Below are 24,980 nucleotides of genomic sequence, written 5' to 3'. Positions count from 1 at the left end.
GAGATCTTGTGATCCTATTATTCTATGTTCCTGTGTGTTAGAGTTCCTGGGAGTCCACCCTCCTCTAGGTCTTTTGGGGTTGGTTGCAGCCTGAAGCCTTAAGGCTGCTCTAGGTGCAGGTGCAGACAGGAAGGGTCCTGTGCCACTGTCCTTGAGGGAGTTCATGAGTCCCAGCACTTCCCAAATTACTCCAAGTTTGGGGGTCTGAGGGGTTGCGGCTTACTCACCTATACTCCCAGGCATGTTAGAACTCCCGGGAGTCCAGCCTCCTCTGGGTTTTAGGGGGTTGGGTGCAAAGCTGAAGTTTTAGGCCACTTTTCATACTTATGTGTGAGATTATATAATGCCTGATCTAAGCTCACTAGTTCTTTTGAACTATTAACTTTTTAAAAGTTATTTTATTTATTTGCATTCCAATTTTGCCCCTGCTTTGGTCCCCTCTCCCACACTTTTTCATCCCATTTTCCTCACCCTTGCCTCTGAGAGGTTGCTTTGTGGGGCAGTGAAAGGGTGTCTTGGTTCTTGGCTGGGCAAGGTCCTTGAACCCCAGCCCCAATGGGGCAACAGCGGGTGTTCAGCCACACCCCCAGAACCCAGGGTCCTAACACGCTGTCTAAGACCTCCATTTGATCTGTGCCATTCAGTCACATAAGCTACACAACCCCTCCCAAAGAGGTGTCACCTAACACAGGTAGAGGGTGTGACTACAGGTCTCAGCCTCAAGAGATTTCCATATTAATGAGTTACCTAAAGGCCAGAGGGCATAGCCAATTATGTATTCCTTTTCCCAGACCCTCCCCCTTCCTCCTCCTTATTTAACTCAGTTTCTGCCCTGAGTTGGGGGGGGGGGGGGGGGATGCACATCCAGACCATCTACATCTGCTATGTCAGTAAAGCTCTTGGAAAGCCACGAACTTTCTCATGTTATTGGGACCTGCCGTATTGTGGCCATTGTGGAGGGCTTCTCTGCCCTCCAGCACCAGGTTCTCACAAAGCTTTGCTCCTCCCCAACAAGGCCTCCCACTTCCCTGGGATCTCAAGCCTCTCAATATTAAGCACATCTTCACCCACAGAGGCTAGACCAAGCAGACCTCAGTCAGGGGCCTCTGACTGTCTTTGTATGCTCCTGGTTGGTGGCTCAGTCTCTGGGAGATCCATGGTGTCTCAGTTAGTTGAGACTTCAAGTCTTCCTAAGGGGTAGCTCTCCCTTTCAGCTTCTTCAGTCTTTCCCCTAATTCTACCATAGGGTGCCCGAACTTCAGTCCAATAGTTGGGTGTAAGCATCTGCCTCTGTCTCAGTCAGCTGCAGGTAGGGCCTCTCAGAGGACAGCAATGCCAGGCACATGGTAGCATCATTAATAGTGTAAGGGTTTGTGACTCCCCCATGAGATGGATTCCAACTTGGCCAGTCATCAGATCACCTTTCCTTCAGTTTCTTCTCCATTTTTGTCCCTGCAGTTCTTTCAGGCAGGAACAATTTGGGGTCAGAAATTTTGACTACGGGTTGGTAACCCTGTCCCTCCACTTGAGGCACTGTCTATCTAGTGGAGGTGGGTGCTTTGAGTTCCCTGTCTTAAATGTTGGGCATTTTGGCTAAGGTGACCCCCAATGAGTCCTGAGAGTCTCTCACCTCTGGGGTCTTTGGTAGTTTCTAGAGAGTCACAACACTTCTCCCTCACCCCCAGGCTGCTTATCTCCATTCATTCTCTTGGGCCTCTGGTGGAAGTTTTGGGGTCAATTAAGTATACTATCATATCATCTGCAAACAGTGATATTTTGACTTTTCCTTTCCAATTGTTATCTCTTTGATCTCCTTTTGTTGTCGAATTGTTGTTCAATGAAATGGTTTCAAATAATACTGTGCTGTACTCATAGATTGGTACCTAACCCAACTGTCATCAGGGAGGTTTCATCCAGCAAGTGAAGGAAACAGATGCAGAGAGGCACAGCCAAACATTAGGCAGAATTTTGGGGGGGAATCCTGTGGAAGAGGCAAGGAAGAATTGTAGGAGTCAGAGGGTTCAAGGACGCTACAAGAAAACCCACGAAAACAACAAGCATGGACTTACAGGGCCTAACAGAGACTGAACCAACAACCAAAGAGCCTGGATGAACTAACCTAGGCCCTCTGCATACATGGTATAGTTGTGTAGCTTGGTGTTTTGTGGTATTCCTAACATAGGGATCAGGGGCTGTTTCTGTTGCTTTCACCTGCTTTGGGGGCCCTTGTCCTCCTATTGGGTTGCCCTGTCCAGCCTTAAGATGAGTGAGGTGCCTAAACTTATTGCAACTTGATATGTCATGGTTGGTTGATATCTCTGGGAAGCTGGCCCTTTTCTGAAAGGAAACAGGAGGGAAGAGAGGAGAAGAGCATGGGGGTACAGAGTTGGAGAGGGGAAACATGTCCAGATGTAATATATGAGAGAACAAATTAATTTCAAAAATAAAAAAGAGATTCAGGAATGTGAGCACCACTCAACATTGTTTTGAGGAAAATCTTCCTTTCTTGTGTGAAATATAAACAGCAGCATTTATGGTCTCTTCTAAGAGTCCAATCAAGAGCAACTGAGAAATAAGTGTTTCAAGGAGAAACTTCCTTTTGCCTATGGAGCAAAAGGTGTAGAAATCCTGTGAACTCAGACCACACACATCCTGTTGGTCCTGCAGTCTCAGAAGTATCTGTTGTCTGTGCATGCACACAAACAGAAGCTAACTGGGCTGAGGCCATATCAGTATCATGGCCCCACAGGATACCACATTCCTGTATTTTGGTAAGTCCTGAAATGAAAGTGAGTTAGCAAGGAAGACAGGGCTCCCACAAAAGCAAGACTCTCTCTTAACATGAAAACTAAGTGATTTTCGTGGCAGCCAAGGATAATTTAATTTCCGTAGCATTTTGCTGAGGTGGCTGTAACTGGGTCTCTGTTCAAATCTGAGCTGTGGAGCTTGATGGCCTCTATTCAATTCATGACATAGTATTAGGGCTTCATGGTGAGTGCTAAGCTTTCTGAGAAGGGAGGGTAAAGGACTGAAAACTTAAAAGTAACTCTCAAGGCTATGGTTATTTTGTAAAAGCACTATTTTGAATTTACAAACATACATGGGAAAGCTAAAGTTAGAAAAAATGATACACAAAAGTAGATGAGATATAAAGTAGATGAGTAGAGGTCCTCATTCTTGCAGGTCAAGCACTTATTAACTGAGATATCACTCCAGACACCCAAAATACTATCTTAAAATGAAATGGTTGTATATGGTTATAGTTTAACTCATGTACCCCAACATAGAATAAAATGGCTTCTGCAAGCCATCTGAGTCTAGGCTTTGTTTCATTTCAGAATTTCCCATTCCTACCATCTCCGCTGCAGCAAATCCTATGGTTCCCTGGAATGGCTCTGTGAGGTTCCTGTGCAGGGGAACACCCAAAGCCTTCCTGTATCAATTGTCCCTGATGAAAAACTCCACACAGATGGTTATAGAAAAGAAATTAGGATTTCAAAAAGAGGCTGAATTCATTATCAACCACATGAATTCAACACTGGCAGGATGTTATCAATGTCAGTATAGGAAGAAGTACCATTGGTCAGAGTGGAGTAAACCCTTGAAGCTGGTGGTGACAGGTAAGGAGACACCTTATAAGCCTGCCTTCTGCTAGCTATTTTGTCGTAATTGTAGCAGGCCTTGGTTTTGTTGGTGGTGATGTTGTTGATGTTGTTGCATGCTAATTGCATTTGTTAGTAGATAATTTCATGCATGTACACAATTGATACTGGCCACTCTCACCCCCCCCCCCAACTTCTATTCATTTTGTTTCATAAATCGCTAAGATTAACTAGAGCCGTATCTATTAATGAGGGTGTGGAGGCATCTTCTGGAGCCTGGTGGGCTCAGCAGTAGGTATACAACTAAAGATAATGATTCCCCCTCCCAGAGTCTATCAATAGCCAAGAGTTTCACGATAAAGTGCAAGACCCCTAGATTATTCCCTCATCTTCCAGTTCCCCTACTTCCTTGACATATTATTGATAGGGATGCTCTATGTGGGCCCAGTGTGGGCAGTTATAGTTATTGTATGTTATCAATTGTGATGGTGCTAGCAAGTCTACAGAATGATATTTAGTTACTCTCACCTTGTCTTCTAACATGTACTTCCATTCACAGTGTTCCTTAAGTCTTAGACAGGGGCGGTATAAATGTCTTCATGTCTTGGCTCACAACCATCATTATTCTCTGCATCTTGGGCAGCCATAAGTCTGCATTCAATGATGTTCATATTTTTAATCTTTATTTAAATTTTGCTTATTTACATATCACACAATATAATGTTAACATACTCTACCCCCGCCCCATTCTTCCCATATCTTCTTCACTTCCCATACTCTTAGGATAGTTTTAGGTTTGTAAAAAAAAACTGAGATGTTGAAAACCATTTCTATCTCTCCACAGTCTCTCTATTGCTAACATCCAACATTAGTGTATAGAAAGTTTCTCATGAAGAATGAATGAATAAATATCAATACATCCGTCTTAGTCAAGGTTTCTATTCCTGCACAAATATCATGACCAAGAAGCAAGTTGGGAAGAAAAGGGTTTATTCAGCTTACACTTCCACATTGTTGTTGATCATTGAAGGAAGTCAGGACTGGAACTCAGGCAGGTCAGGAAGCGGGAGCTGATGCAGAGGCCACGGAGGGATGTTACTTACTGGCTTGCTTCCCCTGGCTTGCTCAGCTTGCTTTCTTATAGAACCCAAGACTACCAGCCCAGGGAAGGCACCACCCACAAGGGGCCCTCCCCCTTGATAACTAACTGAGAAAATGCCTTACAGCTGGATCTCATAGAGGCATTTTGTCCACTGAAGCTCCTTTCTCTGTGATAATTCCAGCTTGTGTCAAGTTGACACACAAAACCAGCCAATGCAACATCCTTCATCACTGGTGTCTACAGTGTATTCAGAGTTCCTTAGTTTCTATCTAAATGAGCTTTATCCAATCCTAGACCCCTTCAAAGATATCACATTGAATTTAGTCCTCTCTCAGCTATCACAGTTTCTGTTGGGCTGATACTTTTCTCATAACTACACTGGGTCATGGGTCATTATAAAAAGTCCAGAGGCAATGCATGTTGTATTCCAACTGTTCTTAACCACACACAAAAAAGAAAAGTATGTGATGTGAGACGTATGCTGATCTACCCTAACTAGCCACTGCACAATGTATACTTGTATCAAACATTACAGTATGCATGATGAATATGCAAACCCTTTTTAGTTTAAAAATAAGACAGATGTGATGATGCTCCCTAAGGCAGCCATCCATGGCTACATAATGAGTTTGAAGTCAGCCGAGGCTACATGAGAGCCTGTTGAAAGAGGGATGTCAGGGACCAGTCTTGGCTGAGGGCAGGGTCTGGAGAAGGGTAGATGCAGGAGCCATGAAGGGAAGGATCAGACATGGGACATCATTCACTTCATGAGAGACAGGACAGAGAGGAAGCACATGTCAATAATGGCTTCCCCTACTCTGACAACTTTTGATTCTTTCCCGCTTTATTTAATACACAAAATCATTTCCTTAGAAATTTTATGCATTGACTACACAGCTTTTCAAAATACATTTTCTTCTAAAGTCTTCCTTGATTACGTAAGAATATTAAAAGCGAGCAAACAGCAATTTTATAAGAACTAAAAATTAACATTATGATAAAATAAATTTTCTTTAAACCTAATTTTGTCTTCCTTAAGATTGGTGTGGTAAAGCCTTGCAGTTACAGAAATGCTAGACAGGATTATTCTATTTGAATTTGATTTTGTTTCAGTTTGGCATAAGATTAATGGATCAAACATTATTTCCTACTACCTATTATATCAAACTTGACTTTCTATAGAAGTTCAACCTTTAACCCTTATTTAATTCTTCCTCTCCTTCTTCTATATTTCTTTCATATCTGTCATAAGACCACTGTCTTTTTTCTTTGACTCGTAAAATATTGTGCAGTTTCTTTGCTTAAGCAAAGGCAGTCTATCAGTAAAGTTCTGGTCTGACAAGTCTGTTCAGGAAAGCAGGCAGTTCACTGAGCCAGGATGCCTTCCTCTGTGTTTCTGTCTTGAACCCTTGTTCCAATATGATTCCAATCTTCATTATCATTCTGTAAAGAACAGGAGAACATCACTGCTTACTTTTGCCTTCAGGAAGGTACCAAGGCTTGTCATAAACTTGCATGATCAAAATCTCTTCCTATACATACAAGTTCCTTGTTTCTAAAGTTGAACATTAAAACCCTAGCAATACAATTACAAGTTGTCAGCTTCTAAAATTTCCCTAAGTTTTTCTTCTTTAATAACTCTTCTCGCCAGGTGGTGGTGGTGCATGCCTTTAATCCCAGCACTTGGGAGGCAGAGGCAGGTGGATTTCTGAGTTCAAGGCCAGCCTGGTCTACAGAGTGAGTTCCAGGATACCCAGGGCTACACAGAAAAACCCTGTCTCAAATAAATAAATAAATAAATAAATAAATAAATAACTCTTCTCAAATTCTCTTTCTCATGCTTACTAACAACACTCATTACTGATCTGAATATTTATTTAAGTAATAAGTTCTTATCAAAGACTCCATTTTCTGCATAGCTATTTTTCTAGGAACTTTCATTAATTTCATTCTTGTTTACATTAGCTTTTTGTTATTCAACCTTTAGCTTTCGGAGAGAGGCCTTTAACAGTAAGAAGCATAAGTATAATAAAATATGTGCAGTGAGTATCCATCAAGGGCAGTGAAGGGTTAATCCAGATTATAGAAACTCCAGGACTTTGTCAAACAGCACCTTCAGGACACTTGGCATGGCCAAAGAGGGGTGCAAAGGAAGGAAAGGGGATAGAGGGAAGGAAGAACAGGAGGTAGGAAGATGAGAGGAAAGAAGTGGAGAGGAGGGTGGAGGGAAGAAAGGAGAAGATGGAAACAAAAGCTTGGAGTGTTGGTATACATCAGTAATCTCACTACTCGAAAAGCTGAGACAAAAGGACCATGAGTTCAAAGCTAACCTGAGTTACATTTCAAGACCCTGTCTCAAAACTTAAGTAGTTTTTTTTTTAATCACTATATAAAAAATAGTACATTCTTTGTATATTGTATACAAGGTTCTGGCTTCAATCCCTATCACAAATAATAAATTTGCTTTTGTTTTGTTAAGTTATTTTGTTTGTGTTTAGTATTGCTTCTACCTTCATGTCACATGGTCATACATTAATTTATGTATCTATGTAAAAGTCTATGATCCACAAATGAAAGAAAATGTGATTCTTTTTCTGAGTCTGACTTAATTACTTTACTTAATAATTTACTTAATGTAACAATCCTCAGTCATATCCGTTTTCCTACCAATGACGTAACTTTGTCTTTGCGGTTGGAAACAACCCTGTTGTACATTGCATTGCTGCAGACAGACATGTAGGTTGATTCCATCCTTTTTTTACTTGTGAGACAGAGTCTCACTATGTAGCCCATGATAGCCTTAACTCATGACTTTCCCACCTCACCTCTCAAGTGCTGAGATTGCATTCACAAAACATAGCACCTACCTAGCTGCAAATAAAAATTTTAAACAGGAAAAAGAGGACAGCTCTTAGTTGATTTACTCAACTGGATTTTCTTCCTATTAAAAGAATTATTTATTTATGTATATGGGTGGTTTGTCTGAATATATGTCTTCATGCTAGAAGAGGGCATCAGATCCCATTAGACTACCATTAAAGATGGTTGCACCGGGTGGTGGTGGCGCATGCCTTTAATCCCAGCACTTGGGAGGCAGAGGCAGGCGGATTTCTGAGTTCAAGGCCAGCCTGGTCTACAGAGTGAGTTCCAGGACAGCCAGGACTACACAGAGAAACCCTGTCTCGAAAAACCAAAAAAAAAAAAAAAAAAAAAAAAAAAAAAAAAAGATGGTTGTGAACCACCATGGGGGTTCTTGGAATTGAACCCGGGTACCCCTGTAAGAGCAGTGCTCTTAAGTGCTGAGCCATCTCTCCAACACCATTAATTGATTTTTTTAATTACTTTCTGTATGTGGATTCTTGCTTGCATGTATTTCCGTGCACTATGTAAATGCAGTACTCTTAGGAGCCAGAAGAGAGCATCAAATCACCTAGAATTGGAGCTACAGACAGTAATGACTCTGGACAGCAGCCAATGCTTTTACCTGTTAAGAAAATCTTGTTTTAAAGAACAAAATTTTACTAACATCTCATTGTCTACTCTTCCAGGCTTTTATGCCAAACCTGTCCTCTCCACAGATCAAAGCCTTGTGTTGAGACCAGGAGAAAACATTTCCTTCAAGTGTAGTTCAGCACACAACCTGTTCAATCGATTTTCACTGGCCAAGGAAGAAGAAGCCTCCTTGCCATTGCACCAACATGACAAGTATCAAGGCAACTTCCACCTGAGACCTGTGAACCCTGACTTCATTGGACACTACAGGTGCTATGGCTGGCATAGCAACAGCCCCTGTGTGTGGTCAGCCCCCAGTGATGCCCTGAAGCTCACTGTCACAGGTAGATGCACCACAGCCCAGTTCTTTGTTCTTCACCAAGGCTATCTCTAGGTGGGAGTATAAAGACATGTCCTGAGATAAATGAGTATGGCATTTGAGACTCATTCTCCTGAGTAACATGAAGAGAAAGAGGCTTCTCACTTACTCCACACTACTCTTCTAAAGTCTTCTAGGGTGTTCCCTTCAGAAAGATGTGGTTTATTTTTTAAAGATTCTCTCTCTCTCTCTCTCTCTCTCTCTCTCTCTCTCTCTCTCTCTCTCTGTGTGTGTGTGTGTGTGTGTGTGTGTGTCCGTTTCTGTGTGTGTCTATGTCTGTCTCTCTCTCTCTCTCTCTCTCTCTCTCTCTCTCTCTCTCTCTCTCTCTCTCTGTGTGTGTGTGTGTGTGTGTGTGTGTGTGTGTGTGTGTGTACCTACTAATAAAGGAAAGTCCCAAATTAAGGATAGCTTATCAAGGATCCATGTTGGGACAGATGATCCAAACATAGTCTATGGTAATGTATCATTAGTATTTGAAGTCTTAGTAACTAGAAATCCTTAAATTCAATTTCAGAATCCACTGAGAATGATTGGCCAGGAAAGAATATAAAGAATGAATCATGAGACTCATTTATATATATAACACTGTACTTGAAGAAGGTGGGAAGGTGAGACTTCTGGGGGGAAAGCAATTGTTGGTAACTGAGTGGAGTGACCACATTCAGAATCTTATATTCATCGTTTGAAAAGAGCATCACCACTCTGGTCATGCTAAGAGCTTTATGCACTGTGGTAGCTGTGGATAGCAGTGTTGTAGAGCTAGACAGGTCTTTTCAATTAGCAGAATAGAGAAAACTCGATTTTCATACAGGAAAATCAAAGTATAATTAAACATAAGAACCAATCCCAGCTGGATTAGAGACGTAACTGCCAGTGGAAGACCATAGGAAAAAAATCTTGACTCTGACACAGAAAATGATTTTTAAAACAAAATATATGACTTTTTTTCTCTAAGGAAAAGGACTAATAAACTTAACCAAACTAGATTTTAAAATGCATGTTCATAATAATTATAAACGAAAAATCACATTTTATATAACTGACTTGGAAATAGCCTTTTTATAAGAGAGAATCTCATACATTTGTGCATGCTAGGAAAACCCTCTTTTAACAAGAGAATGCTATTAAATGTTTAAATTCTTTAAATATTGTAAGCATATTATTATATTATACCCTTGAAAACATAGGCTGATAAGAATAAAGAGCATCTAACTGTAGCCGCCTGCAGCCACGAATCAACTGGGTTTACCTGAAAGGGGGGCTGGGAATGAAAGGAGACAGAGGGCAAGAAGAGATGAAGCCAAGACAAAGTTCTCTGATCAAGGCTCAAAGCTTAGTTCAGCTCTCGATTTAAAGGGGAAGGCTCAACCCAAAACCCCTCCTGTTTTCAACTGGAGATGAGTGGGATAATCCATAATCCGTTCTTGGTCAAGGTAGGAGATATCTCAAGGCAAGCCCAGGAGCAGTTCTTCTTCTGTGTTCTGTGCAGCTAAGGTGGGTAACTCCACCTAGATCCTGTCACTTGGTCTGTTGTGGTAAGCAGGTCTCTCAGGCCTACTCAAGGCTGGGGGGAAGGGCACATCTAACATGCAAAAATAAAAGTAGCTTACTGGGCATCCTTGTCTGGTCCTGTGGAGGCTTGATGCCCCAGAGAAGGGAGATGTTAGAGGGGTGAGGCAGGAGAGTGTGGGTGGGTGGGGGAGCATCCTTTTAGAAGCAAAGGGGAGGGAAGTAGGGTGGGGATTCATGAAGGGAAAACCAGAACGGGGAATAACATTTGAAATGTGAACAAACAAAATGATTAATAAATTTTTAAAAAGAAAAAAATTTTGAAAAATTAAAAAAAAGGGATGATAAATTGAAATGAAATTGAGTAACAGAATGCCTACTTAATATGCATAAAGCAATGGGCTCTGTCTCCATCATAAAAAGAGTAATTTTCAGTAAAGGTAATTAATTATCTGAAATCTTGCCATATATATATATTATATATCAAGCAACAACTGCCACAACTGAAAAATTGTCATGTAGGGTGAAGAAGGTATGAAGGAAAAAATTTACAACTCTGGACACAGGGTCGGTGAACCTACCCAGTGAGGTGAGAAAAACAAAGTACAACCTCCCCATAATCACCTTCTTTCTCAGAAACCACAATTTCTCACCTGTGGCCTCTCTCTGTCCCACACAACCTAAAAGTGTGATGTCTGTGAGTATATGAGCTTGTTAAAAAAGGGCTAGGACCACATTTTGGAACATGGATATAGGAATGAGTCCCTATATCCAAGACATAAGATTAGGCCAGAATGGATCATGACCAACAATCGCCTTTTTCTTTCAGTTATGTCTCTATCCCCAAGAAGCATGATTACATGGTGGAGAATTCAATCCGGATGGGTATGGCTGGGCTGGCCCTTGTGATACTCTTAGTGATAGCATTTGAAGATTGGCATAGCCACAGGGTATCACACAAGGAATGCTGTCAGGAATTGGCTGCAAAGAGATGGAGCAAACAGGGTGTCAGACCTAGTGACTGTGGATAAATACTGGAAACTACAGGTGGAAATGCATCTTGCAAACAGGAAAAGCCATTTAAAGTTTGGATCCATCTAGAAGGTTTGAGTGTAAAGTGTCCATCACAGGCTCATGTGTTTAAATACTTACTCCCCAGCAGGGGGTGCTGTTTGGGGAGATGTGTAGAACTTTCAGGGTGTGATATACGTAGGCCACTGGAAGCTGCTCTTTGAATGTTATGCTCACTTCATGTTCCCATCTAGATGTCTGCTGTAGTTGCCTGTCCATGATAAAATACGGTAGCCATTCAATACTGCAAGGCAGAGAGAGAGAGAGCTCATGGGGCTTCCACTCAGAAATAAGGAATTTCTGAGAAAATTCTGAAGAACCTTTTCAGGTTCCATGTCACCAATGCTGTGAGAATCTCAGCTAAGGTCACCCTTATTGATTCTTGGGCTCCTCCCTTTTTCTTCCTTAGGTTCTCTTTATTCTTTATATTACTTCTTTATATTTTTATTTTTACCGTTTGAACATTTTGTGTGAATATATTTTGAAGAAATCCACTCCCAAATCATCCTCTTCAATTTCTTCCCTGTCCATATCAACACTACCCCACCCCAACCTCATATACTCTATTTTAAAACTTGATGAGCCTAGTTAGTGCTGCCAGTATGTGCATGCTATAGGGACATTTAGGGGAACATGGGCAACCTCTCAATGGCTGCATCCTTGGGGTAAAAGTCTGACTTCCTCTCCCAGCAGCCAGTAATTGCCAAAAGAGTGCCTTGTCGAGGGGTGGAACTTTGTGACATCTCCCTCCCATCTACACTGGAATTCGGGTTTTTTTTTTAATGTGTCTCCACTAATTATAAGTGACTGGTAGGCTGGCTGAAATAGTAAGCCCCTCCCCCTTGGACTTTAAGGCATTGGATTTGTCTAAATGTAAATTAAATACGTAAACATGAGAACAAATGAAGGGCACAATGCTATTAGGAGAATATGAAACTGTATTAAATGACAACGTCATTTCAGACACAAAACTTCCACTTACAACTTTAAACGATGCTGGAGTTTTGTGTTACCACAACACCAATGTGTTTCAAACTATTGAATCAATAATTGAATGTTTCAAAAAGTTAGAAGAAATAAGCCAGTCACGTATATATTCTATACTATGTGTAATCTGAACTTGGGGAAAGACATAAAAGTAAGACGAGGATTATTAGAGATGAGGAATGGAAAAATGGGAGGGGTAATTAAAGGTAATGGAGAGACTCGGGATTAGGCACGCACGTGTCTTTCTCCTCCGTGGCCCCCAACATCAGCCAGTGGGCCGGTCTTCTGTGCCTGGAGGAGGTGGATGAGCCACCCCAGCATGCCCTGCAGGTTGACAACAGCCAGGTGACAGTAGACAAGCTGAGAAAAGTACTGATGCCTACCCAGGTGATGAATAGGCCCAGCAGCATTTCATAGAATGGCCTTGATCCAGGGAAAGACTACACCTTGGTCCTCACAGACCCAGCAGGAAGTACCCCAAATTCAGGGAGTGGCATCACTTTCTGGTGGTCAACATGAAGGGCAACGACAGTAGCAATAGCACTGTCCTCTCGGATTACGTGGGCTTCCGGCCTCCCAGTGACACAGGTCTCCTCTGCTGTCTGGCTAGTGTACGAGCAGGGACAGCTGTTGAGCTGAGACGAGCCCATCCTCAGCAACAAGTCTGGAGACAATCAGACAATCACGGCAAGTTCAAGGTGGAGGACTTCCGCAAAAAGTATAACCTGGGAGCGTTGTTATACATGTTATTAGGTGGCGGGCACATACATGTTACTAGGCAGAGTGGGATATGTGCCCAAACTGTACAAGCAGCTGGAAGGGAAGTAGGGACTCTGTGGGGGGCAGCAGTCCCGGGAACCCCACAGTATTAAGTTGTATAAAGCATGCCCTTTCTCCCCTGTCCTTCCTACCCTCTCATAGAGAGTTCTCAGCTGTGCTAGGATAGGGGTTTAGGGTGTCTTCCTGATGCCCATCGTTATGATTCTGAATAGTCACATCCAAGTTTATGTTTAATTGAATTTAAGCTCCATCTAGGGAGGTGTCTTGTGTTCTGATGGAGTCATTCTATCATTGATGTAAAAACAGGAACTCTGAAAAAGAAATTATTCCACCAGGATCAGGTCAACAGAGGAGAGGCAGGCGGTAGTGTTGTCTGTAAGAGGTTAACAAGGAGAGTTGGTCCAGAACCAGGCACTGTGACATCTGGCATCTTTAGAGTTGGGCTTCTAGGGACCTGTCCCCTGACTGAGACAACCCAAGACTCCCATCTCAGCTGAGCCCTGACCATCCAGGTCAGGTGGCTGCATAGGTATCAGTGTCCCTCTAGAGAACACTGCTGCTGTGGAGAGAGACACAGCAGACCCTGTTAAGCCCCTTGCTTCTCAGTGGGGTGGGCAAAAGTTACCAGAGTTTCTGGGTGTATTAATCCTCCTCATCAAATACAAATAAAAGGCATCGCATTCAGAAAAAAACAAAAGTAATGTAGAGAGTGGAAAGACCAAAAAAAACTGTATACCCATGTATGGAAATGTCACACCAGCAGCCTCATTTACACAATCAATACATGCTAACAAAGTTTGGGAAATTTTAAAGAAATTATTTTGGAGATTCACATCATAAAAGAGATCACGAGGGCTAGAGAGACAGCTCAGCCATTAAATGCTAAGCTCACAACGAAAATATAAAAAATCATGAGTTTGAGAAAAAAAAAAAAGTGTGAATTCCTGCCTTGACATGAACTGAACACCATAACTGTTAGACAAATAAACCATTTCTCCCCAAGGTAGCTTTTCTCAGGGTAAGTTATCACAGCAACAGAAGTGAAACTAGAACAATGGTTAAAAGACAAAACCTGAGAATTCACAAGATGGCAAAAATGTTGAAAACCAATCAAAGGTCTAGAAAATCTAATTACAAAAAATCAAAGGTCTAGAAAAATCTATGAAGTCAAATTGCAGCAGAAAGCTTCCCAAGTCTAGGCATAGACATTCAAACACAAGAGTTACCTTGAAGTCCAACTAGACACGATCAGAGTAGAAGACATAATACAGTCAAGATATCAAAAATACAAAACAAAGAAAGACTATTAAAAGCCATAAGGGAAAGACACCAACTCACTTGTAAAGGCACAAATATAAGAACAATGTCAGATCTCTCAGCAACTCTAAAAGGCAGAAAAATGTGGGGTGATGTGTTTCAAGACTTGAAACTGACCAACTCAACTATATTAACAACTACATTATTATTATTAACTATATCCAGTAAAATTCTTCCATGAAACTAACAAGAAAATAAGGACTTTTCCATATAAATACAAACTAAGAATTGTCATGATCACCATGCAAGCCTCCCAGAAGATAATAAAATTAATACCATGCACAGAGAAGGGAGAAAGATGTTCTTAGTGGCAGAGGTGCAGGAAATAATAAATTTCACAAGAGGAAGAGATAAACAAGATAGGAAGGAGTAAATGGTGTCCAACACAGGAAAACAGCAAACCCCCAACATGAACAGAGGAGAAAGGAAGGAGAAAATAATCTGACCAAGTCAGTAAAATGCTTGCCTTACAGTTATGAGAGCCTCAGTTCAGCCCGCAAAAGCTGCAAGGAAAATAAAGCCAGGCACAAGCCGGGAAAGTGGCTCAGTGGTTAAGAGCGTCCATGTCAGGAGGTTCACACACACACCTGTAATTCCAGCTCTAGGGAATCCGATGCTTTCTTCTGGCCTCTTTGGGCATTCATGTGCACATACCCACACGCAGACACATAATTAAAAATGAAATCTTTAAAATGCAAGCGCCAAGTATGGTAGCACATGCTCATGATAATTGTGCTGAGAGACAGAGATAGGTGGTCCCTAGGACTCATGGGTTAGCCAACTTTGCATACTTGGCAAGCTCTTGGCTCTTGAGGTACATTGTATCAAAAAAATAAGTGGATATGTGTGCAAATACACATAAACCTAATAATGGGTGGGGAGATGGCTCAGTGATTAAAATGCTTACTATGCTAGTGTGAAGGCCAGAGTTTAGCTCCCTACAGCCCATGTAAAATGCAGATGGACATGGAAGCCCACTTGTAATTCCAGCCTGGAAATGCAGAGACAAGGAATCCATTGGCTAGGAAGATTCATCATATTAGTGAGCTCAGGGTTTGACTGAGAGACCCTGCCTCGGTGGATAAAATAGAAGAATAACCAAGGGTAATCCAAGATATCAACCTCAGGTCTCCACATGCACACATGTACACAGATATGTCTATACGCATGCAAATATACACACACATACATATGCATGCCACACAGGCACATAAAGGAAACAACAATAAAATAATAGCATTTTACTGGGACAAAATAGAAAGATTATTAATACTGTATTAATGTTGGTTTCTGTTAAACTAATTACCAAATCCAAACACATGCATGTTGAACATAGGAATGCAAAAATTAAAATCCCCACATTAGGAAATTCTCAGACCTTTTGCTCTGTGAATCCCACCCCCATGCCTTCCTCAGAATGAATTTATAGGTTAACACAGAAATGGATTGCAGACTGAGCAGTTGATGGTCAGAGTAACCTTTTAGATCCAAAATGTGGTTAAATGTGTTATATGAACCAAGTCTTTGCCTGAAGTCCGAGGTCAACGGTAAAGGGAGAGCTGTGAATCTTTCTGTTTAAAAAAAAAATGTGTGAAAGTCCCATGGTGATTGGTGTCAGGGCTCACCCACCACATCCTGTGAATCTCCCTCACCCACTGGACTCAGTCCACACACACTGTTTAGCACTGGTCTGGCCACTGGTATGCTGCCAACACTCACTGCCCTACTCAGCCTCGGTGAGTCCTTCATTAAAAGGGAGTGGAATCAAGAGCAGGTGTGCGGGAGGCAGTATTTCATAATCACTGTTTTCTAGGGCTATGTCTGAGCCAGAGGATCAACACTGAAACAAGTAAGTCCTTCCCTCAGAGTCTCGGGGCCATTCTTAGGGGTTCATTTTAGAGGTCCATCTGAGGGCATCCAGTGACAGAGGCCTTAAGCTGGTGGCTGAGAAAAAGTGGGATAGATAAGTAAATGGTTCATCCGTGATGCCTGCCTCTGGTTCCTTTTCAGAGACTCTCCCGAAACCCATCATCTGGGCCAAACCCAGTATCATGGTAACAGAAGGAAACTCGGTGGACATCTGGTGTCAGGGGGTTCAGAGTGCTTCTGAGTATCAACTGTACTTTGAAGGAAGCTTTTTTGCATCGGAGAGACCTAAGTCATCTAGATTGATGAATAAAGTCAGGTTCCTCATTTCACAAATGACCACACGTACTGCAGGGATCTACACCTGCTTCTATCAGAATGGAGAGCTCTGGTCAGAGTCAAGCAAGCCCCTGAAACTGATAATAACTGGTAAGTGTCTTGGTTTTTAGATGTAATATCACTTTGGCATGATCACAAGGAGTGCCTGTGCTCATGAATGCTGAGAACTATCTAAGCCCCACTCTGACACTGCTCATGTTTGGCTGGAGCTCAGGGGATGTGTCCAATCATAGCTACTTCCTACAAGGACAATCTTTGTGGTAAGCTATTTGTCCTAGAATCAGGTGTATCTTAGGACAAGATCTCTGGGAGAAGGGGATGATTCTACAATAGGCCACTGTGTGCAGGAGTATGACTAAGGACTGATGGACAGGAGTATGACTAAGGACTGATGGACAGGAGTATGACTAAGGACTGATGGACAAGAGAATCAAAGCTAGGCAGGAAAAGGTTGATCTGTGGAGTTTCATCAGAAAATGTAGCCACGTACATAGTTCTCAAATTTAACCAAGCTTGAAAATCACCTGGACATGTTGTAAGAACAGAGATAGCTCTTCTGTATGCACATTCATGAGAATATCAGTCACAAGAGCTAAAGGGTTAGATGGCTCGTGAATAACAGCGACTGCTGTTCAAGTATGAGAACCTGAGCTCAAATCCCCAGAACTCATGCAAAAAGCCAAGTGTTCCTGTAACATTCAAACTGGGCAGAGAACAACATCATATTTCTAGGGCTTGATGGCCACCATCCTAGCTGTTGGTTCATTAAGACCATATCTCAAAAGAATAAGACGAAGAGGTATAGACCAGGGTACCCAATATCTTCCTTTGGCATGTGCTTACAGGTACACATGCTTACAAGCACACAGGACCATACACCACATACAATCACACAAATGAAAAAACAAAAAAAAACTAAATAAACTAATAGCTAAAAATAGTAATAACACTGGAACCTCTTGGTGCATAAATGGATGAACAAAGTATGGTATATCTATCTCTACAGTGGAATATTACTCTACCTTGCAAAAAAGAAAATGCTAGCATTTTCCCATGTCTTCCTATGACATGGCTGAACCCTGAGGACATTATGCTAATTGAGACAAGCCAGTCACAGGAGGACAAATACTATCTGATTGCACTTAACTGAGTTACCTGGAATAGTCGAATACACAGAGGCAAAACAATTTAGAAGGGTGGTCGCAAGACCATGGGAAGGAAGAAAGGGAGTTAGTTGTTTAATGGTGTAAAGGTTTCTGGTTTTGAGAAGAAAGTTCTGGAGGTGAAGAATACTAATGATTTGTGGCTGTTGTATATGTTTAATAACTCTAAACAAGTATGCATGCACGCACAGGGATGTGTGTGTGTGTGTGTGTGTGTGTGTGTGTGTGTGTGTGTGTTCCTGAGCTCATGTACAAACCAGAGATGTTATTTTCCAGGAGCTGTTTGTTTATTTTTTGAGAGGGTCTCTCACTGGTATCTTGGGCTCACCAAGTGCATACACTAGGCGAGCTGGCCAGCAAGTATGCCTATTCTTCTTCTCCAGCAGTAGGATCACAGGCATGTACCACCCTGCCTCAGTTTCTCTATGGATATTGGAGATCCATCCCAGACCTGAGGATCAAATTCAGGTCTTTATCAACTGAGTTACCTCCACAGGCCCCCCAAAAATGATTTCTTTAGGACAGGGGAAAGCCCAGAAGGCCTCAATCCTACACACAGAACTAAAAGCAACTAAGGAATGCTGAGAACAAGAGAAAGTCTTACAAAGGGAAGAACACACCAATTAGTTAGCCATACCTGATGGTCAACTCTAAAAACATACAAACAAGTAACAGTAAGCAGACTGAATAGGTTGTTGTACTTTTGTATTTAGGAATATATACATGTATATAATTTAATATATATTTATTATATTTATAATAGATAATAATATAATTTAAACATGTGTGTGTGTGTGTGTGTGTGTGTGTGTGTGTGTGTGTGTGTGTGTGTGAAAAACAAAAGACGCCACAAATTTAAAAGCAAAGAAGGAGAGGTATACAGATTTGTTTGTAGGGAGGAAGGGGAAGGAGAAATAATGTAATTATATTATCATCTCAAAAAAAATAATTTTTTAAATGCAAAAGGCTATCCTATCCCTGGGTTTCTAATGCAGTGACTCTAGGTAGAAGCAGTGATCTGCAAGCTTCCAGGTAATTTTAGAAGTTTTTGGTGCTAGGGACCAAACTCAGAGACACGGGTAGAAGGGCAGAAGCTGTGATCCATGTGTCTTAATCTCAATAGATTATGGACCCATCTGAGACAAGCAAAAGTATAGAAAACAGGAAGAGCCCAGATTCCAAAGAGTGATATCTAATCACAAGGACAGAGAAATGGGAGATGGAGAAGTTGGGGTGTGATGATGCTTTATATATACCAGTCCCGCTTTTCTCACAGGTCTGTATGACACACCCACCCTCTGGGTTCATCCAGGGCCTGAGGTAACCTTGGGGGAGAATGTTACCTTCTCTTGCCAGCTGAAGACTGGCACAAGCAAATTCTTTCTGCTCAAGGAGAGAGGATCCAACTACGTCCAGCATAAACATGGGAACAGCCAAGCAGAGTTCCCCATGGGCCCTGTGACTGGGGCTCACGGAGGGACATACAGGTGTTTTGGCTCTTACAATGACTATGCATGGTCTTTTCCCAGTGAGCCTGTGACGCTACTCATCAGAGGTAAAGACACTCTTTCCTGTATCTTAACCCTAGTCCTAAAGTGATGCCCTTGATAGTAATGAAAAAGATAGAAAAATTCTCTTTTTCTTAGAGATCCAATTGGGCACTTGGGACACCAGACGGCCAGAGAGGGGCAGAGAGAGATGAAGGAATAGAGGATAAAAGAGGAGACCTAAAATTCTCACTTTTTAAAAGTATTCTCCGTTTCTAGGAGGTGTTGAGAATACCAGCCTCGAACCTACAGACCCTACTTCTTCTCTTGGTGAGTTGCTTCTAATTTCACCAGAAAGGAGCTGTGGAATTAACTATTGGTAAAGTGCTTTCCACACAAACTTGAGGACCCAAGATAGATCCACAGTGCCCATGTACAAGTCAAGAATGGTGCCTTATTCCTACAAGAGAGAGAGAGAGAGAGAAAGAGAGAGAGAGAGGAAGGAGGAGGGAGAGAGGGAGGAAAGGAGAGAGAGGAGAGAGAGAGAGAGAGAGAGAGAGAGAGAGAGAGAGAGAGAGAGAGAGAGAGAGAGAGGAGAGAGAGAGAGAGAGAGAGGAGATATCATCCTATCATCCCTGGGGCTCGACAGCAAGCTAGTTTAGTTGAAATTCAAAGTTTATTGAGTTTCCTCTCTCGGAAACTAAAGTGGAAAGGATTTTATCTCTGGTCTAACACACACACACATCATAGAAAAGATCAAAGCTTTCTAACAACACTAAAAATGTGGTATTTACTTAGAACACCCATTTAGTGCACAATACAAACACCCTGGCCTTTATGAAACTTTTACCCCAGCAATAAGAAACAAACCAAGAGTCAACAAAGCAAGGACCAATACGTGGGTTCTCTAGCACACACAGAGGAAGTGAAGATGTGAGAGAAGAAAATGTCTTAAATCAATCAGGAGGGAAGATAGCAATATGAAAGAAGGTTTCCCAGAGTGGAAAGTCTTTAAGATAAAGGTAACTGGAAAAAATACATGGAGGTACAGAGGGAGAGAGAGACAGCCTAAGGCAGAAAAAAATGATTTGGGTGATATAGAACAGTAGTGAGGCCAGTGGGGTTGAAAACACTTGTGTGGGCTAATTTTATTTAATTTTTAAAATTTTTATTAATTATTTGAGAATTGTATACAATGTTGAATATGATTAATATTCAAGTCATCATAAATTCATCCTCCTCCTTACCCAACTTTTGTGTGTGTGGTTTTTTTTTAATTCATCAAATACTATTCGTGCTCTGCATAGCTCTTGAGTATGTCGCCTTCCACCAGAGCATGGCCAACCTACCAAGGGGCAACCCCCCAGCAGCTAACAAATGCCAAGGGCTACTCATACAGGGCTGGAACTCTGACCCTATTATACTCTCTCTCCATGTTGGGAGTAAGTTTATCTCGAGCTTGCACAGGTCTTATGAATGCTAACATAACAGCTGTGAGTTTATATGTGCACCTGCTCTGTTGTAGTCTGAAGACATTAGTTCCTTGTGGGCATCCACCACCTCTGGCACTTACAAACTTTCTAGCCCTTTCTGCACAATAATCCCTGATCCTTAGGAGGAAGGGTGTGGTAAAGCCCATTTAGGACAGGGAATTCCACAGAGTCTTATCTCTGGCCTCTTTTTTAGTTGCCTTCTCTAGTGATAATTTCTGTTGCTGTGGTAAAACACCCTGGCTAAAAGCAACTCTAAAAAGGAAAGGGTTTATTCAGCTTCTACTTCTAGGTCTCGTGCCATCACAGGGAGGAAATCAAGATAAGAACTCAAGCAGCTAGTTACACCAGATCCACAGTCAAATACAGAGAGAAACAAATACATTTATGCTACCTGTTTCAGCTCTAATCAGGTGTTCTCCTGTCCTGTATCATTCATACACTCCTGCCCAGAAAATGGTGGCATCCACAAAAGGCTGAGTCTTCACATATTAATTAATTATCAATGCAATCCTGCACAGACATACTCATAGGCCAACCTGATCTAAATAATTCCTCACTTGACCTCTCTTTTCAGGCAATTCTAGATTGTGGCAAATTGATGTTTAAAACTACTACCCATAACAGAGGTGATGATGGAATTGGGGACAGCTCATGTCAGACAGTGAAGAAAATGTGTGAATTTGTCTTCAGTGAGGACAACGAAATTGTGTTGAATAAATGAAGAAAGTGAGGTGTCCCTGGAGAATCTGTCTGGCAATGCAGACAACGTGTATTAATTAGCACTATGAATAAATTCATACTTGAGTTCATCCATCTCTTTACTAGTCTACTCTAGTACCAGATAAAGCCCCTAGGGCCTGGAATTCTGTGTGGGGACCAACCTGGGAATGCCACAGCATGCAATATAAAAGAAGAAAGGTTTTAAAGAAAGTTTTGGTCCTCTGCTCATTCCCTTTTCATCCCTTATCCTCAGATTATTGGGAGTTTGGCCTTTCAACCAAAGAATCAGGATTGCAGAAGGGTAAGTGAACGTCTAAAACCATAGTCTCTGGGGAAGGTACAGGGAAAAGCAGAAAGGTCAAAAAAGAAGAGGGAGGAAGGCCCCAGGGAGTGGGGAGGTGTGGTGGTATGGGAGGGTGACAGGTGGGGACATCCTCGTGCTGGACGGAGGTATGGGATGTGGAAGAGTCAGAGGGTGGACCAGGAGGAGAATAAAATCTGGAGTGAAAAAAAAAAAGATAAAATAAAATTTTTTAAAAAGAAGAAAAGGGAGGATGGGGTGGGTATATCCTCTTTCAGCAGTCACCCTGTCTCCTGAATCCAGACTCTGCCTTCTGGAATCACACAACCCAGAATCTCATTCGGATTGGTCTGGCATGCATAATCCTGATGGCTCTAGTATGGTTTTTGGCCGAAGACTGGCTCAGCAAGAGGAAAGATCAGGAAGAGGCCAACAGATTAGCAAATTGGGAATGCAGGAGAAGACGGAGAAGGCAGCATTACAGTGAAGAGGAACAAAGAGGTGCAATGTCTATGAGGGAACTGAAGGCAACTCCTGGAACCTTGTGAGCTCTATGCTGCCCCCTGGATAAAGAAAGAGGTCTTTGCAGGAATGAAGGGGTAGGAGTGTTACCAAGTTCGACAAAGCATCCTAAGGACATTGTGAGAGGAAGTCTCTAAGTTTCTACTGTAGACAAATTCTCACTGTCTCTGTTAAGCTTTAAGTACTCTGATGCTTATTTACTGCAAGTTATACTTTTGACCACTCTGGTCTTTCCTAGAAATAACTACATTCCAATGTGATGGCATGGGAATATTTTCTTTCTACTTTGGGTCTTATCATTGTTTCTTTTTCTAATTTTATTTATTTATTTTATGTACATGGGTGTTTGGGGGATATGTCTGTCTGTGCACATGTGTGTAGCTGGTGTCAGATCCCCCAAGGACTCGAGTTAAAATGACTGTGAGCTACTGCATGGATGCTGGGAATTGAACTCAAGTCATCTGGAGGAGCAGCAAGCTCTTAACTACTAAACCATATCTCCAGCTCCATCCTCAATAGTTTATATTGTGTGTGCATGTCTGTGTGATGCATGTGTGTGCACACATATGTACATATATACTATGCCACTCAAATGAAGGTCAAATGAAGACTTCACATCTTTGTGAAGTCAATTTTCTATTTCTACTCTCTAACAATTCTTTTATTTTTTGAGAATATAATTACATTTCCTCCCCCACTTCATTTTCCTCCTTTCAAATACTCCCATATACCCCTCCTTATTCTCTTTCAAATTCATGGCCTTTTTTTTTTTTCATTAATTGTTGCTTCACACACACACGCGCGCACGTGTGTGTGTGTGTGTGTGTGTGTGTGTGTGTGTGTGTGTGTGATGTTCCTAAATGAGTTTTTTGTAGGCTCAACTTTGAATTGAATACAAGTTTTCAAATATATATAGCAAGTGTTTTAAACCTACTGAGACTTCAACTTGCTAGCCTGTTTCTTTCTTCTTTCCTTTGTCTTCAAGAATTCGGTTCAAAATAAGTACCAAACAATAGTAATAAATAGACATATACTGTCCTGGCTAGTACTATGTCAACTTGATACACATTGGAGTTATTCTAAAGAGAGAACCTCAGTTGAGAAAATTTCCCACAAGATTGATCTGTAGGAGATCCTACAGTGCATTTTCTTGATTGATTAGTGAAGTAGGAGGGCCCAGTTAGCTGTGGGTAGTGTCATTCCTAGAAGGTCCTGGGTGATACAAGGCTGAGCAAGCCATGAGGAACAAGCCAGTAAGCACCACCACCCCAATCCACAGAGTCAGCTCTTATCTCCAGGTTCCTGCTCTGACTTCTCTTAGTGATGGGTTGTGTTATAAAATTGTAAGCTGAAATAAATCTTTTTCTCCCAAGGTGACTCTTGGTCATGGCATTTTATCACAGCATTAGAAACCCTAACTAAGACATGTACCAAATGGTTCAGGAACCATTGCTGCCAGAACCAAGAGAAATGCAAACTATGAACAAATAGTACAGAGACATAGGTGTGTCCCAGCTGGAGCTCAGATCCCTCAGTTTCCCCAACTATACCCCATGTGGGTCCTGAGGATTAAATTGATTAGTCTGGGTGGCAAGTGGATTTCCTAGTTGAGCTGTTACAATAGCCCTTGGTGTTTCCTTATACCAGCACCAGAAATCTGGCAATGTGTATATGTCCATGCTCCCATCTGCACTGTGGGTCCATGTGAATTGAGCCTGTCATCTTAGTGATTATATGCTCAGTCCTCAAACAGAGTATCAGGAAACATACTGAATGAATGGGTGCATGAATATAACACAGAACTTGAGACTCCTGGGTCTGGATATGGGATGTGGGGTGCAGCAGCTTCTTCCTTCTTGAACTATTTGATTGCCCCACTAATATGTTTATATGGATCACCATTCTCTGCTATACAGGTACCTCGGGCAGTCAAATTCATCTTTACAGCTAAGTCTTCTGTTAAATATCAAGAGATATTCCTAAATTCAAAGAAATGCTATAACCTTATTATAGATTTTTTTTTTTTGGTTGGTTGGTTGGTTGGTTGGTTGGGTTGGATTGAGTTGGGTTGGTTTGGGGTTTTGGGTTGTTTGGTTTGGTTTGGTTTTTGTTTTGTTTGAGACATGATCTCATTATGCAACCCAAGCCACTATCAAACTTTTGATCCTCCATCTGCAGACTCCCTAGAGTTGGGATTACAGGCATATTCCACCATCCCTGGTTTAATACAAAGATTTAATGGGGGAAGTAATATCAAGAAACTCTTCTAGACTCTGACATAATTGTCACTCGTTGCATTGTTGGCAACTGGTGACTGTACCTATCACCAGGAGGGCTCCAAATTTAATTTCCTTCTCTCTTTTCCCCATTGGCAGAACTTTATTAGTACCCAATTATAATCTCCCTACATCATATTCAACCCAATATTAAATGAATTTGTTTGGAGTAAGTTTATGACATGTTGAATTTTCCTTGTTCTAGTTTATGGCAAAAAAAAAAAAAAAAGATGTCATCTTAAGCAAAATATCTTTCTCTCTCAATCTCTCTCTCTCTCTCTCTCTCTCTCTCTCTCTCTCTCTCTCTCTCCCTCTCTCTCCCCAGCTACTGTCTGTCTGCTTGCTCTCAGCTACTGTCTGTCTCCTTGCTCTCAGCTACTGTCTGTCTGCTTGCTCTCAGCTACTGTCTGTCTGTCTGCTTGCTCTCAGCTACTGTCTGTCTGCTTGCTGCCATGATGATCACAGGGTAACCCTCTAAAGCTGTGAACAAGTCCCCAGTTAAATGCTTTCTTTATAAGAGTTGCCTTGGTCATAGAATCTCTTCACAGTAACTAGAATGATGCCCAGGAATTGT

General features: G+C 41.7%; 2 protein-coding genes and 1 pseudogene across 2 annotated transcripts; all 3 read left to right on the top strand.

Annotated features, from left to right (window-relative positions):
• Nucleotides 1-2,737: 2,737 nt before the first annotated feature.
• On the top strand, nucleotides 2,738-11,115 carry LOC143440592 (immunoglobulin alpha Fc receptor-like). The gene is made up of 4 exons (XM_076927403.1): nucleotides 2,738-2,771; nucleotides 3,339-3,620; nucleotides 8,253-8,559; nucleotides 10,914-11,115. The coding sequence occupies exons 1-4, from the start codon at nucleotides 2,738-2,740 to the stop codon at nucleotides 11,113-11,115; spliced, it is 825 nt and encodes a 274-aa protein (XP_076783518.1).
• Nucleotides 11,116-12,069: 954 nt separating this feature from the next.
• LOC143440591 (phosphatidylethanolamine-binding protein 1 pseudogene) lies at nucleotides 12,070-12,970 on the top strand (annotated as a pseudogene).
• Nucleotides 12,971-15,902: 2,932 nt separating this feature from the next.
• On the top strand, nucleotides 15,903-23,502 carry LOC143440855 (natural cytotoxicity triggering receptor 1). The gene is made up of 7 exons (XM_076927726.1): nucleotides 15,903-15,975; nucleotides 16,053-16,088; nucleotides 16,250-16,534; nucleotides 18,884-19,162; nucleotides 19,374-19,424; nucleotides 21,561-21,608; nucleotides 21,912-23,502. The coding sequence occupies exons 1-7, from the start codon at nucleotides 15,942-15,944 to the stop codon at nucleotides 22,154-22,156; spliced, it is 978 nt and encodes a 325-aa protein (XP_076783841.1). The 5' UTR covers nucleotides 15,903-15,941; the 3' UTR covers nucleotides 22,157-23,502.
• The last annotated feature ends 1,478 nt before the right edge of the window (nucleotides 23,503-24,980 follow it).

The sequence above is a fragment of the Arvicanthis niloticus genome, chromosome 30 (assembly GCF_011762505.2).
Source record: "Arvicanthis niloticus isolate mArvNil1 chromosome 30, mArvNil1.pat.X, whole genome shotgun sequence".
NCBI classification, from domain to species: Eukaryota; Metazoa; Chordata; class Mammalia; order Rodentia; family Muridae; genus Arvicanthis; species Arvicanthis niloticus.
This window is presented reverse-complemented; position numbering and strand designations above follow the sequence as displayed.